The sequence below is a fragment of the Coenobita brevimanus genome, chromosome 26, assembly GCF_032717465.1.
Source record: "Coenobita brevimanus isolate Jiangsu-jjx chromosome 26, ASM3271746v2, whole genome shotgun sequence".
Classification (NCBI taxonomy): domain Eukaryota; kingdom Metazoa; phylum Arthropoda; class Malacostraca; order Decapoda; family Coenobitidae; genus Coenobita; species Coenobita brevimanus.
The window spans coordinates 35,439,966-35,455,787 of record NC_136979.1 but is presented as its reverse complement, the minus strand read 5'-3'; the positions used below and the strand labels follow the sequence as shown (position 1 = coordinate 35,455,787).

Here is a 15,822-nt window from a genome sequence, read left to right as displayed (position 1 = left end):
GGTTAAGCCTCTGGAGTTGGTATACTGCTTTGAACTGACTCGCGGGTAAAGTGTGAGAGGCAGTAGTGGTGACAGGGCTGAGAGAGGAGAGAGTAGAGGGTTATACAGTACAGCAGCAAGAGCTCTGTGTTGCCTGCTGAAGGGGTGAGGTAGGGCAGAGGTCTTGAGGTAGGAGGATGAGAGGGATAGGAGGGCGATAGGAGCGACAGGGAACGCGAGGGTGAGCTAAGATGAGGGTAGTGAAAGGAAGGGAGAAGGCTTGGAATGAGACGAGGTGTTGTGGGTGAGGGTAAGAGATGAGGGGTTAGGGTGAGGATGATGGTAGGTGACTGTAAGAGGAGGGAGAGATGTATAAGAATGGATTTGGTCAAGGAAGAAGTGTGGGGTTTGTCGAAAACGTAAGAAAGGTAGGAAGAAGGTAAGCTATGGAAGAGAGAGAGAGGTTGAGAGGGAAAAGGAAGGGAGGAGGGAATGGAAAGGGAGAAGACAGGTGAGGATAAGGAACAGGAAGATGAAGGTAAATGCAGGAGACGGAAGGTGGAGGGGAAAGGCGAAAAGGAGGTAAGGAAGTAGAGGGGGTGGAGAAGGGAAACAGACCGGAGAGGAAATGTGGGAAGGAAGAGGAAGGGTTGTTGTTGTTGTTGTTGTTGCTGTAGTTTCTTTGTCCCCAGGGTCTGAGTGTGAACCCAGTGGAGTGCAGGAAACCGACCACTTCCGCTAGGCTCACCCCCAAGATCCGTTGTTGCGGTTGTGTTGAAAGATTGTGTTGTGAGAGTGAGGTGCATGAGGTGTGTTGAAAGCGTGTTGTGGTGTGATGTGGGGATCATGTTACAGTAAGGACATAGTGGATGGTTTGAATTGTATTTTGTGTTGGTTCTGATGCATGGGAGGGCGATGACTACCTTAACTGGTTTTGTGTACTTGTGTCTCTGTGAAGGATAATTTCTGTGGAAACAGTGTATGCCGGGAATTCATGAAAGAGTTGCTTGGCTGTGGGTTTTGCATGGCTGTGGTGGGTATTATTTGTGTATATGTTTGTGAAGTTTAGTGTTGGTTGGAGGAGGAGAGGAGGAGGAGGAAGAAGATGAAGAGGGATGATGCTGAGGTATTCTGTGTAGTGTTGGGAAGTTGTTCGTTTTTTGCGTCTTAGTGGTGGTGAGAGATGAAACATAAATTTAAAGGAGTGGAATGGGTCCCGGGTTTAAGTGATGAATTTGCATTCCCCTCGTGTTCATGTGGTCTTGATTGGGAGGGTTGGGGACGGGAGGGTGAGGAAGACGACAGGGGAGGAAAGAAGGGGAAGAGGAGTTCAAGACAAAGGGAAGAAGACAGAACGGGAGGTGAGAGACAGAAAGATGATGCGAGGGAAGATATGACAAGGAAAAGAGTAACGGAGAGGGAGTGTAATGGAGGGAGAGGGTGAAGACAGGGGACAGAAGGGATATGGTAAGAGTAGGAGACAGGAAGATGGTGAGGGAGACAAAGAACACGGGTTGTTGGAATGATAAGGGCAGGAGACATAAGGGGATGATAAGAGACAGAAAGGTAAGGAATGGTGCAGGGTGAGGATTAGGATAGGGGACGGTAGACTGAAGGAAGGAGGGGACAGGGAAGGGGGATTGGGTTACTGATGTGGTAAAAGCCACACCACCACCCGTCCCTCCCCTGTCAGCCTCCCTTATCGTCTGTTTGGCCCTCTTTCTTACCCAGGCCTCTACTAGCTTCCTCGTCTCTATCCCGTCAACCTCGCTTATCGTCTTTTTGGCTCTTTCTTACCCAGGCCTCTACTGGCTTCCTTTCAGTTGTGCCAATAATTTTCCTGCACTCCTCTGTATTTTGCTTTTTGGTACTATGTGGATTGTTCTTGTTGACTAACCCTTGTCTGTCAGACCAAGAGGACGCATCAACCCCAAGCAATAATTGCTGCTTCAGGGCTGTCCCATGCAGCGAACCGAGGTGTCCTTGTGGCAGACAGCGTCTCGCCACAACGAGACGCAATTAAGAATGTGAAAGAGTGATTCCTGGATCCACGCCGCATTTGCGTCTCAACCCAGTTAACAGGGTTACTGTAACATGCTCCACATCACCCCGTTATGCGGTTATATGTTTACCCACCCAGCGTTGTAAATGATTTTCTGGATTAGGGGAAACCTTTACGTCTGTCACTAAAGGTAGGGCCACCTAAAATGGAAAGAGTACTAGTAAAAAGAGGCAGGAAGGGCTGAAGAAGTTAACGGGAAGGGAGGGCAGACAGAAGAAAAAAATGATAGAATGATAAAGGTAAAGGAAAAAGTAGGTAACATTACATCAAGTGAGTGGATGATGGTCGCCACCACCTACTACCTTTACTGTATGGGTACTTCTGAGATTTGAACTTGGCCTTTTGTTACATTTTTTCTGTTTTGTACATCTTATAACTTATTTACTCTAATATACTGTTATTTCTTGTGAATTGAACTTTATATTGTACTTCTTACTTTGGTAGGCTTCTTTTTGTGCATTGTACTTTATAATCCACTTGACTTTTGTATTGTATTTTTTTTTTTTACTAGACTCCAGTACTATTCTGTGCTCTGCTAGACGCGCCTGCAATATACTTTCCGTTCTGTGTGACCCCTATGTATTGTATTTTGTTCTGTTTGCCTCTTCTGTCCTGTATTTTCTTCTGTTTTACTCTTCTCTGTTGTATTTTGTTCTGGTAGCATCTTCTGCATTGTATTTCTAGTTCTCTTAAGTCTTTCCGTTTTGTATTTTCTGTTGTACTATAATCCTCCGTACTGTACTTATTCTTCTACTGCTCCTGTGTATTGTACAGTAAGAGACAAACCTTTGGCTAATATTTCACGTTTTCTGCCTCTCACTTCTTTCTTCCGCGTCTCACTTCCCACTTCTGCCGCTCACTTTCCTCTTCTGCTTCTCATTTCCGTCTTTCGCTTCCCAACTCTCACTTCCTTCTGGCCATTGTTCCTAAGCTGGTATGTTTCTCTGCCCATCGATGACATTATATAAACAGCAGCAGGAAGGAAGTGACGGACATGCCCAAGGTGTGAAAGAGACGCAGTGGAATAATGAGTGAAATTATAAAACTCTGACTGTACTTCCGGATGTAATTTTCCTCCTGCTAGACTCCTATGTACTGTACTTTTTATTTTAGTGTACTCTTTTGTATTGTACTTTCTGTTCAGCTCTTTCTCTGTAATACTCTTTTTTATGTATGAGTCGCGAGAGACCCATTGCGAGTACAATTAAGGGGTACAAATCTCTCTCTCTCTCTCTCTCTCTCTCTCTCTCTCTCTCTCTCTCTCTCTCTCTCACTTTGTCTTTGGAAGCTTGTTCAGTACACTTCAAGGGGTACATTTCTCTCTCTCTCTCTCTCTCTCTCTCTCTCTCTCTCTCTCACTTTGTCTTTGGAAGCTTGTTGAGTACACTTCAAGGGGTACTCTCTCTCTCTCTCTCTCTCTCTCTCTCTCTCTCTCTCTCTCTGTCGTCGGCCCAATGGTTATCAGACCCACCATATTTTCAGTTTTGCCGTCTCTTCAATCCTTATCAGTTAATGTTCAATGTTGGTTGTTAAAAGTGGTGATGGTGGTGATAGTGATGATTTCGGTCGTGGTGATAGGTTGATGGTGTGTTGGTGGTTGTAGAGATGATGGTGGTGATGTTGGTGATGGTGGTAGTAGTGGAGGTAGTCGTGGTGATGGTGGTGGTAATGTTGGTTGTGGTAGGTATGGTGATGGTGGCAATAGCGGTGACAGTGATGGTAGTGGTGGTGATAATGGTGGTAGTACAGGTGGCAAGGATGATGACGATAGTAATGTTGGTGGTGGTAGCTGTGGTGATGGTGGTAGTTGAGGTGGCATTGATTATGATGATGGTAGTGGTGGTGGTGGTGGTAGTTGTGATGATGGTGGTAGCTGAGATATTAATGATGATGATGATGGTAGTGGTGCTGGTGGAAGTGTTAGTTGTGGTAGGGGTGAGCGAAAGGTTAACGTGGCACGAGAGAGAGAGAGAGAGAGAGAGAGAGAGAGAGAGAGAGAGAGAGAGAAGAGGTCTCTAGATATAAGAAGTAAAGAGATAAAGAGAAGGGGGAAAGGGAGGAGAGTGCCGTAAGTTTCAAGTATGAGAGAGAGAGAGAGAGAGAGAGAGAGAGAGAGAGGCTAAAAATAGTCACCCCTCCATTGCTTTCCCATTCTTTCCCTCCCTCCTCCGCCTTCCTCCTTCCCTCCCTCCTGTTTTATGTAATCCTCTGTAGGCTGTGAGAGAGAGAGAGAGAGAGAGAGAGAGAGAGAGAGAGAGAGAGAGAGAGAGAGAAATTTTTTTCTGCGTCGCGAACTGCAAGGTGTATGGGAGTAATATGCACTTAATTCAAATCCTCACTATGCCTATAGGTTGTTGTTGTTCTTGCAATAGACCCAAACCTAGTGGACTACAGGTTAATTACTCTTGTTTAGGTAAATGGAATCGGTGGTAGAGTGATAGACAGGTAAGTAGAATCATACATAGTGATAGATAGTCATAGTGCTTAGATCAGTAGAATCATAGAGCAATCGTGGATAAATAAAATAATAACTAAAGTGAGATGCGTAGAGTTATGGAAGTGATAGGAAAATAGAATCATGATCAGTGAGAGAGAAAATGAGTCAGTAGGTAGTTAGTTAAAGTATGTAATTGTTAGGATGATAGATGAATTGTGATAGACAGGCAAAGAAGTGATGAAATAGAGGTGCAGGTTAGTGATAGACAGGTAAGTGAAGTAATAGACAGGTAAATAGACAGTGCCCCATAGCTTGTAGGTCAGAAATGAATTGGCCTTTTAATCCACGACTTACACACTGTTAGTACACACACACACACACACACACACACACACACACACACACACACACACACACACACACACACACACACACACACACACACACACACACACACACACCTGAATGCGTACACGCTGTAGTAGGTGAGTGTATAATACATTCATAAATATGCAAACAGCGTAATTTATTTTAACATTTTGGCACACACACACACACACACACACACACACACACACACACACACACACACACACACACACACACACACACACACACACACACACATGAATGCGTACACTCTGTAGTAGGTGAGTTTAAAATACATTCATAAATATGCAAACAGCGTAATTTATTTTAACATTTGAGCACACACACACACACACACACACACACACACACACACACACACACACACACACACACACACACACACACACACACACAAGGTCGAAATATGTACACTCGGTTATGGATGGGTTTTTAATGCAGTCGTTAGTATTCAGGTTGCACACACACACACACACACACACACACACACACACACACACACACACACACACACACACACACACACACACACACACACACACACACACACACACACACACCGTACCTTAAGCTGCAGATTTTGGTTGTTAAACGAAAGAGGCGGTGAAGTTGGTCGCCTAATTAAGGTGCAGGTGAAGGAGTAAAGAATGTTGGTGTCAGATCAAGAAATAAAGAAGGTTGGTTGCTTTATTACGGTGCAAATGTTAATGTTCACGATGTTGGTTGTTCTGCTGTTGGCCAGGATGTTGGTTGTTTTGTTAAGGTTCAGAATGTTTGTTGTTTGATTAAGAAAGAAGGAGTGTTGGTTTTGTGAAGGTATTCAAAGTTTGCGTCCAAATAATGAGAAAAATAAGTGACAGCTTAAACAGTACCTCTTCTCTTTAACCAACATTAACTCACCTAATGCCTCCCACGTTGAGGATAATTCTGTTCTCTCCGTCCATGATGCTCGTGGTAGTGGTGGTGGTAGTGGTAGGAGTGATGGTGGTAGTAGTAGTGGTAGTAGTATTGGTAGCAAAGCAATGGTGGTGGTGGTAGGAACGTAAAAATAAAAGGAAAAACAGAGAAAAACATGTGGGACGCCGATTTTTGTTTGTTTTGTTTCAGGGCGCCATGTTTGTTTATGCAAGGTGGTGGGGGTCGTGGTGGTAGTGGTAGTAGTAGCTCGGTACGACAACCATCATCATCATCATCATCATCATCATCGTCATCATCACAGCCACCACCACCACAGGCCGCCTCACCTCGCCTCCCACCACCACCGCCGCCACCACCACACCACCTCCCCACCTCCGCCACCATACATCCTGTGGAGAGTGAAAAAGTGAGTTAGAGAGAGTGAGTTGGTGTGTGTTAGAGGGACATAACCAGGCACATTTAGTAAGAGAGAGAGAGAGAGAGAGAGAGAGAGAGAGAGAGAGAGAGAGAGAGAGAGAGAGGCACACAGACTTACAAAGACAAGCAGACACACACAGACAGACAGACAGACAGACAGGTTGGGTGAGGATCAAAGAACAACGGCGGTGACGAAAATAACACATACAGAATTGTTTTGGGTCCCTCTCGACTTTTTTTTCTTTCATCCCGTGTGTGTGTGTGTGTGTGTGTGTTTGTGTGTGTGTGTGTGTGTGTGTGTGTGTGTGTGTGTGTGTGTGTGTGTGTGTGTGTGTGTGTGTGTGTAACTAAAATATCTCGTTATTATTTGTTCAGGATGTCTCGTTTTTTCCCCCAATAAATTCCCCTTTTCCTTTATCCTTTGCCCCATTTTCCCCTAGTTGGTGTCTTCCTTTTTTCCTTGATTCATGTAACCTTCTTCATGTTCCTTTGCCCAGTTTTCCCAGTTTTATTCCTCATTTCGCTTATGTCATTCCCTTTTCTCTTAAGTTTCATTTTCCTCTAGTTAGTGTTCCTTCACCTCCCAAGATGATTTCCCCACTTTTTCCGCATTTCATGAACTCGTATTCTTGTTCCGTGTCCCAGTCCCCATTTTTTCCCCTCCTTTTCCCCTATTTTATCCCCATTTCTTGTATATCTCTAGTTGATCCCTCTTCTTGATGTCCACTTTTTTACAAGTTGATGTCTCCCATGCCCTAATTCTGTGTCCTCTTTCCCTTATTTTGGTGCCTCCTCTTTCCCTCGTTCATATCCACCCTTTTCTCAGATGTGAATTGTATTTTATCGTAGTGCTTGTGTCAGTTTATCTTCTTCTTTTTTTATCGTTTCCGCGTAAATGATGCCTGCATTTCCCTCTAGTTCTTGTACAGTCTTTTTATAGTTCGTTTATTCTTCCTTACCTCATGTTCCCTTTATATAGTATTCTCTGTTATTCCATTTTGCTGTGTCGTTCTTATCTTTTTCATGTCCACTTCATATCTGATGCCCTTTCCTTTGTATTCGATATACCTTCCCTTTCCTTTTGTACGTCCCTTTAGTTCTTACCCTGTATATATCTTCTAACAGGTTTATGCTCTATTTAGTCCTTTTTTTTGTGTGTGTGTGTGACTCCTAAATTACAAATAAACGTAAAGTAGTGGTATTTTTTTAAATGGACGAGCTGTGAATGGTGTCAGTTCAGCCGCCGACAACGACCATCATCACATTACCGCTAATGAGTCAAATGTCACACCCACTCAGTGACGGGGAAATACACACACACACACACACACACACACACACACACACACACACACACACACACACACACTCGCAGCGAATGAGATCTTTGCAGACTAGCTTTGGCTTTGTGAATGTCTGAGTGGCGAAATGTGAGTAAGTGGTGCTTGCTGAGAGAGAATGTAACTCACTGAGATGGGCTGGAGAGTGGAGGGAGGCTTGAATTTTACGATATATTTCAAGTACTTTCATAATCAGAAGCTCGCCCACATTTCACGGTCGGTTTTGAAAGTGGGAGATGTTACAAGAAGTATTTTTATCATAGCAGTGTGAATTGCTGAACACAAGAGTACGAGAAGGAAGGATGCTTTCTGACGTTCGTGGATGAATGAGAAATGTGGAAGGAAAAGCACAGTGTAGGCAGGGAATTGTCAGTGAACTTTTGCCCATGGTGGCATTTTTGTGAAGTGACAGAAACGAGAGATGGAGTATAAAGGAAGTGACGAGTACAGTGGCCGGAGGGAGAAATGTGGCCGGTGATGTGAAAACCTTGATGCATAACAGGGGTGAATGTGACGGCTGTGGGAAAACTGCATTAAGGTGTGCTAATGCCCACGTTAAAGTGAGACGTGTTTGCGGCATGAGTTTGAGAATTATGGAGTTTTACACTGGAAAAAGCACCTGAACAGCTTTATTCCAACGACGCATTTTTTTAATTCTTGATACTTCTATACCATTACATTCCTTTTGCATAAACGTCTCATACTGGAGGGGTAAAAAGAAAGTGTTGAGCTTCTGCAGTACCAAAATGAAAAAAAATTGTAGATGTTGGTAAATTATGATACATATTATATTGATTCTGAACCGCAATCGTTCATGTGAAAATCGTGAAATAGAGGTGGCAAAATCCTCTTGAAAAGAAGGGCGATCGTCGTGATGAGAATCGTCCTGACGTGATGCCATCAGATCGGAGGGTACAAGTGTGTGCTGAGATGGAATGGTTATGTAAAGAAAATTGGGTATGAATATCAGAGTGAGTCTGAGAACGACAGCGACACCTCCCCCCCAAAAAAAAAAAAAAAAATACGATATAAGAAAGCGTACTGCTGGTGTTGCAGAGGCAAAAATTTTGAAATCGATTGGTGAAATATGTATGGAGATGCACACGACAAGGATTGCACCCTGTTTTGTTTTGTTTTTGGCCTGGCAATCGATGGAATGGCTTGGTCCCACAGGCGTTTGTGAAGCAGATGAAAAAGAACTGAGTAGCTGAGAAATGAGGATGAAAAAGAACTGAGCAGATGGGTTAGCACTTCACACGGAGCTGAGAATTTCGAAACCTTCAGTATCGTGTGATATCTGGGTCTGCTGTGATTATTCTCATATTGTAGGGTTTTCTTTGTATATATTGGAGTTGGAGAGGGTACACAGTGAACTTACCATAACTTGTTTTTCATTACTTGACCTTTGCATGGTTGGGACAATTCTGGTACTCTATTGCAGCTTACACCAGACGATTTTATTCAGCTAAGAGTAAGTCCTGGAAGAGTGTTAATACAGTCACCATTAACCCTCTCATGGTCGGAACAACTCTAGTATCATTTCAGCCATTCCCAGACGATTTTCCTCAGCCAAGAGTGAGTCTTAGGAACCTGAAAGCCTTAATTTATTGCCCCATCCATTCATTATTATTATTTATTATTATCATTATTATTATTATTATTTATTATTATTGTTATTATTATTATTGTTATTATTATTATTTTTATTATTATTATTACTATTATTATTATTATTATTATTATCATTATTATTATTATTATCATTATTATTATTATTATTGCATCTTCACCTTTATTTTCTTCTCTTTGCTTTAGGGTGGACGCTGTTAATTTTGGTACTAAATGGCTGTGTATATTTTGGATTCCCTGTCTGTCTGTATTCCCTGTGTGTGGCTGTATTTTATTTGCATGCTTGTCTGATTTTTTTTCTTTTGCATGGTGCCATCGTGTGTGTGTGTGTGTGTGTGTGTGTGTGTGTGTGTGTGTGTGTGTGTGTGTGTGTGTGTGTGTGTGTGTGTGTGTGTGTGTGTGTGTGTGTGTTTGTGTTTGTTCGTGTGTCTGTGTGTGTGTGTGTGTGTGTGTGTGTGTGTGTGTGTGTGTGTTTTAAGAACAATTGTGGTTTCGGTATAACACACACACACACACACACACACACACACACACACACACACACACACACAGCCTTTTTCTAGCTGAATACAATCACAGGCACAAAAGCAGATGCGTAAAACATGGGCACACACACACGTAAACTTTCTCGTATATGAACACACACACACACACACACACACACACACACACACACACACACACACACACACACACACACACACACACACAGCCTCCCCACGCTCTGAGAAAGGAAATTTCGCCCGAAGGCCCAGTGAAGCAGGAGAGGTAAAGGGGGGGGGGAGAGACTGAGAGAGAGTTGTGGAGAGAGTGTAAGCAAAAGAGAGACGGAGGAAAGAGAGAAAGGGGGAGCCGAGAGAGAGAGAAATAGAGAAAGAGACACGAAGAGAAAGCTTAAAGATAGTAAGAAAATGAGAAAAAGAGGACAGAGATGGAAGGGGGAGAGGGAGAGATGGAGATTCGGTGAGAGGCAGAGGGAGAGAGAGAGAGAGAGAGAGAGAGAGAGGGGGGGGGGGACGGGATATGTGAGGAGGGAAGGTGAGGATTGTGGAGTGATTGTGAGAGAAAGAGAGTTGGGGGAGAGGCGGGAGGGGGAGAGGCGGACGGATAGTTAATTTACGAGAGATTACAACGAAAGGAGGTGGGGGAGTCATGGAACGAGGAGGGGAAAGAGAGAAATATTGGGAGATTATTAGAAAGACACAGACAGACAGACGTAAAGGAGTGGAGAGAGGAGGGACGATAGATAAACAGAGAGAGAGAGAGAGAGTGAGAGACGTAAAGGAGTGGGGAGAGGAGGGAAGATCATGAAATAGTGGAGAGAGGCTATGAGGACGGTGAGAAAGTAAGAAAGGTGTGGGGAAAGGCAGGTAGAGAGAATATAAAAGAGTCGAGAACGGTGAAAAGGAGAGAGGGAGAGCGGTGAGAGGAAAAGAGAAACGAAAATGTGTGAAGGGAAACGGAAAGGTAAGAGCAAAAAAAAAAAAAAATTGGAGAAAAGTGTGGAAGAGTGGGGGAGAGGGTGAGAAAAAAAAATGTAATGAGAAAAGGTAAGCGGAGAGAGAGAGAGAGAGAGTAGAGGAATGGCAGTGAGCGACTGGGTAAGCGAGAGAGCGATGGGGAAGGCGGGTAGGAGGAGAGAGGGATGGGGAAGGATTGAGTGGTGGAGAGGGGTAGAGGGGAGGAAAGAAAGATGAGAAGGGGTTGAGGGGAGTAGAGTACGGTAGAGGGTTGTAGAGGAGCAAAGGAGGGTAAGGAAATATACAGGAGGGTTGGGGATGGTTGGATAAGATGTGGGCAAGAGGAGGAGGAGGAAAGAGGAGTGTAGGGGAAGGGGGAAGGAGTGTCGAGAAATATAGGGAGAGTTTGGGTAAGATGTGAAAGAGGAGAGGAGGAAGAGAGAGACTGTGAAGAAGCTAAGAAGAGTAGATGACTGAAATATTAATGGGGTCGCAGAGGGAAGTTATGAGAGGAAGGGAAATGGGATGAGATGTACAGAGAAGGCCTAGAGAGATTGGCGATAGACCGAGAGATGTGGATAATACAGTGAAAGATTGGAGGGAGGAAGATGTATGGAGTTAGCGGATGTATATAGATGGAGGAGAGGTATAAGAATCGAAGAAAAAGTGTCGATATGCGATACTATATGTAAGAGTGGTACTAGAGAGACTCCAGAGAGATAAGAGATAGTGAAAAGAGTTGGGTAAAATAATATGGAGGAAGACTAGGAGAAATTGGGCAAGGTAAAGAAAAGTTGTAGTGATGGGATGAAACAGATGCGAGGTACTGTGGATGAGTGGGAAGCCATAGAGAGAGAGAGGGAGATGCAGCAAGCGTTGGTGAGAGGAGTAGAGAGAGATTTGGGAAGGGAGGGAGAGGGAGGAAGCTGGGTAAGGGAAGGTGGACTGAGGTGGGATGGGTGGTGGGCGGGAGAGTTATGTACAGTAGTTTCATGGATATACAGACCACTCCGGCATCGAGGTCAGGTGTGGGTGGTCCGGCCTTGATATTAATGCAGAGACTTATTCTACAGTTTTATCAGAGAGAGAGAGAGAGAGAGAAAAAAAAAAAAAATTGTATCACCAGACGAGGATATGATACTACGAGATTGGGAGGGGAGATTTTCTTTCCTGAGATGGGCATTGGAGAGGGGAAGTGTGGGTCTAGTGATAGTATGCTTTCTCTCTCTCTCTCTCTCTCTCTCTCTCTCTCTCTCTCTCTCTCGTTCTCTTTCTCTTTCTTTCTCTCTCAGCTTATGTTTCTTCTGCCCTAGATCTAGTGTTTTACTTCTTTCAACCGCCAGATCTAGCTTCCTTTTCTCACTCTCTTTCACATCCCTTTCTTTCACTCATAATGTGGTCTTCATCATGTCTTCTAAATATCTAATCTGTCATAATAATCATTTTTCCCTTTTCCATCCTTTCATACCTGCAGGCATTTCAGTCAGTTTCCGTTTGACGCATTTCCCATTTTATTTTTTTTTTTACCATTTTCTCTCTTTTTATTGCTGTCTATTTCCTCTCAATCTCCATTACTTTCTTTTCCACCACCCCACTTTCCCTTTCTTTCCCTTCATTTCTTCTTTCACCTATCTTCCTCTCACCATGTTCTTTTCATTCCTCCTTGCTCTGCTGTCTTTCTCTCATTATATCCTGTTCGTCCTTCATCTTCCCTGTCTGTTCACTCTAAATCTAGCTTTCCTTTCAGTGCCTCTTTCACTCCTTTCACTCGCCGCTTCCCTTTACCCCATTCCCCTCACCACATTGCCCTTACCCTTTCCCCTCACCCTCCTCTCTTCCTGTCTTGGCCTCCTCTAACTTTCTCTTCCTTCCTGCTCCTTTCATCTTTCCTTAACATTACTTCACTTTCCTTCCCCATTTACTTTAGTCCTTTATCAGTGTCCTCTTCCATATCTTTCCTGCCTTTCTGTTTTTAACCCTCTCTTCTTTCATATATCTTCTTTCTCTACTTACTTTTACATCCCTTTTATTTTATTTATTTATTTTTTTTTACGTTTCTCTCATACTTATCTCTGCATCTCTACTCCTCCCGTCATTTTTTTGTCAAGTGAGACTCAACCCTTATTCTTTCCTTCTTTCATATCCTCTCATTGTCTTCCATCATATGCTTCCCTTATCCCCTTCTTTTCTTTCTTCTATTCATTTTAACTTTAGTGTCCCCTTTCCTCTCCTGTCACTTCCTATCATTTCCTTGTATCTCAATGCCTGTCATTCCTCCCAGAATCATATATACCCCTTCCTCACATTCTCTCTCTCTCTCTCTCTCTCTCTCCCGTCCCAGCATTCATGTCTACCTCTCATATTCTCTAACATCAAACCCAGCCCTCGTTCTTTCTCACTTTCTCATTTTTTTCTTTCTTTCTTTTGTTTTCAGGTGAGCTCCAGTTTTCTTCTTTTTTTCTGCTCCTGGCCGTTTTTATATCCCAGCATCTCTCTTTTTTTTTTCTTCCTCTTTCTTCCGTCTAGTCCCCTCTCCCCCTGTCTTCTTATGTCTTCTCTTATTTCTTTTCTTACCCGTCCTGTCGGTTCGTCTTACGCCTCCTTATCTTGGTTTTTATTTTCTTATTTTTACTTACATCAAACCCACTCCTCCTCTTCCTCTCTTTTTTTTCTTCTTCTTTTACCTACCTGAGACGTCTCCCTCCTTACCCCCCTCTCCATCTCTCCGCCTTCCCTACCTTCTTACCCCCTCTCGCCCTCCCCCTCTCGCCCTTCCCTCCCTCCGTGTTCTTTCTTCTTTCCTTCTGACTGCTCCCTCCAGCTGTTCTACAACCTCTCTCTCTCTCTCTCTCTCTCTCTCTCTCTCTCTCTCTCTCTCTCTCTCTCTCTCTCTCTCTCCTGTGTTGTTCAGGTGGCCTCGAGGCGGTGGAAGGTCGGGGCAGAAAAAGTAAAAACAAAATCACTTTACTTTTATATTTATTTTTTGTGATGAAAATTGTTTTAGGTTTTTTCTTGATTTTTTTTCACTTTTTCATAATAATTTTTGTGATGAAAGTTGTAGTTTTTTCTGGAGTTTTTTTTTTTTTTTTCACAATATGGTATATTTCCCATTGTGTTTGTATTTTGGTGTATTTGTGTTTTTCGGATTAGAGCTCTATCCTGATTCTTTTTTTTTTTTTTTTGCCCTCTTTGTAATCCCTTATTTTGAGTTTTAACCATCATGTTATTGAAAGAACATTGAAATAACTGCCTTTATTTATTCATTTATTTATTTATTTTTGCTCTCTAACTTCTCTTTCTTCTTCCTGTCATCTATCCCTCCCTTCCTCCTCTCCGCATTCTCCCCCCCCCCCCTTTTTGCTGCATCAGTTTCCACATTTCTCCACTTCCGTACTTCCTTCCTCTTCCTCACTCTCCCCTCCCCCTCCTCCAAGCTTTCATCCCTCTTCCCCTGTGCCATCTCTCTCTCTCTCTCACCCTTTTTTCCCCTCCAATCTTTCTTGCTTATTTTTTTCTTTCCCCCTGTCTCCATTCCTCCAGTTCTATACCTCCTCCTCCTCCTCCTCCTCCTCTCCTTGCTTCCCTTCTTCCACCCTTCTTCCACCTCAATACCTCTTTTCTCCAACTCAGCCCCTACAGTTTCCACTCTCACCTTCCTTATTTTCTTCCTCCATGTTTCCATTTCTCTATTTTCATTTCCTCTACCTTCATTTCTCCCATCTTCCTCCACTCCTATGTTTCCTTTTCCGTGCTACCTCCCCTCCTGAGTGGGAATAGGTTTGGGGTGATGATGATGATGATGATGATGATGATGATATGGCTGTCCTCAGTTTTCCTTGTAATCTTATTTTTGTGTCTTGTTTTCTTTTATTTTTCTTTCTCATTCATTTTTCTTCCCTCCTTTCCTCTTCTCTTCTCTTCCTTTTCTCCCTCCCTCCCTCCCTCTTCTTTTCTTTTTCTCCCCTCCATCTTCTTTCCTTTCTTTCCCCGCTCTCCCTCCTCCCTCTTTTATTCCCCCTTCCCTCCCTCGCTTTTCTATTCCTCCCTCCCTCCCACCCTCCCGACTTTGCATCTCCCCTGCGGCAAACATGCACTAAAAGATCCTTGTGGGAAAGTGTGTCAGTAGGCAGGTAAGTAGGTAGGTAGGTAGGTAGGTAGGTAGATTTGTAAAGTTGGAAAGTAGGTAGGTAGGCAGAGCAGTATGTGGATGGTTGCGTTGAAAGGGAGGTAAACAGGTTGGTTGGTCGATGTGTAGGTAGGTAGGAAGGTTGGTAGGTAGATCTTTATTTAGGTGATTAGGTTGGAAGGGCGGTAGGTATTGGAGGGTAGGCTGCTGTGGTATGCATTCGAAAGATAGATGGGTGGATACGTTAAATAAGTAGATAGGTGGGTAGGTAGGCAGATAGGAATAAACAGGTTGACAGATTATGAATAGGTGGTTAGGTAGGTAGGTATGTAGGTAAGCACGTAGATAGGTAGGTAGATTGCAAGATGGTAAGGTAAACACAGGCAACCATACATTTGAGAGAAGAGGATTGAAAAGTGAAAGGCTCTCCCTGTCCGACCACTTCCTACGGGATATTTAACTGACAGAAAAAAAAGTGAAAAAAAAAAAAAAAAAGATTGCTAGAAAGAACAGTAAAAAAAATTAAGAAAAGAAACTGAAGGACAATGGGAGATGGGACGGAAAGGAAGGAGAGTGAAAGTGTGACGGAAATATGAGAAGGAAGAAGATGGAGGTTTGGAAAGAAAAAAACTAGAGGAAGGGGAAGAACGGCATGAATTTAATGGATCAGGGGATAAGAACGTGACTTATGGAGCAGGTGCGGAAACGGAGAAGGTAAAAAGCAGGAGGACGAAAGGAAGTTAGGGAGTTTAAAGTAATGGGAAGAAAGATAAAGGAGAAAGCTTAAAACAGAAAAAGAGGAGGCAGAAAATATGGGTAGGAGAACGGAAGGAAGGAAAGGAGATTAGGAAGAAAGGCAAGGAAGTTAAAAATGGAAGAAGGGAAGGAAGAGAGTGTAAAATAGGAAAACGAATGGAAGGAAAAAAGGTTAATATTAGCAAGAAAGGAAGGAGAAACTTAAAAATAGGAGGTAATGAGGAAAGTATAAAGTAGAAGGAAAAAAAGGAGAGGAGAGGTATTTTTGGAAGGGAGGGAGGGAGGGAGGGAGGATGGTTACGTAAAAG

At 43.3% G+C, this 15,822-nt stretch overlaps 1 protein-coding gene and 1 long non-coding RNA gene across 2 annotated transcripts in view; both read right to left on the bottom strand.

Annotated features, from left to right (window-relative positions):
• Nucleotides 1-5,827, bottom strand: part of LOC145394005 (potassium voltage-gated channel protein Shaw-like) — an 89,821-nt gene extending 83,994 nt beyond the window's left edge. Inside the window, exon 1 of the mRNA XM_080267975.1 lies at nt 5,769-5,827. Within this exon, the coding sequence (XP_080124101.1) occupies nt 5,769-5,812 (44 nt within the window). The 5' untranslated portion in view covers nt 5,813-5,827. The remainder of the gene's footprint in view (nt 1-5,768) is intronic.
• A 331-nt stretch (nt 5,828-6,158) lies between these two features.
• LOC145394082 (uncharacterized) overlaps nt 6,159-15,822 on the bottom strand; it is a 101,247-nt gene continuing 91,583 nt past the window's right edge. Inside the window, exon 3 of the long non-coding RNA XR_013896315.1 lies at nt 6,159-6,175. This is a non-coding gene — a long non-coding RNA (uncharacterized LOC145394082). The remainder of the gene's footprint in view (nt 6,176-15,822) is intronic.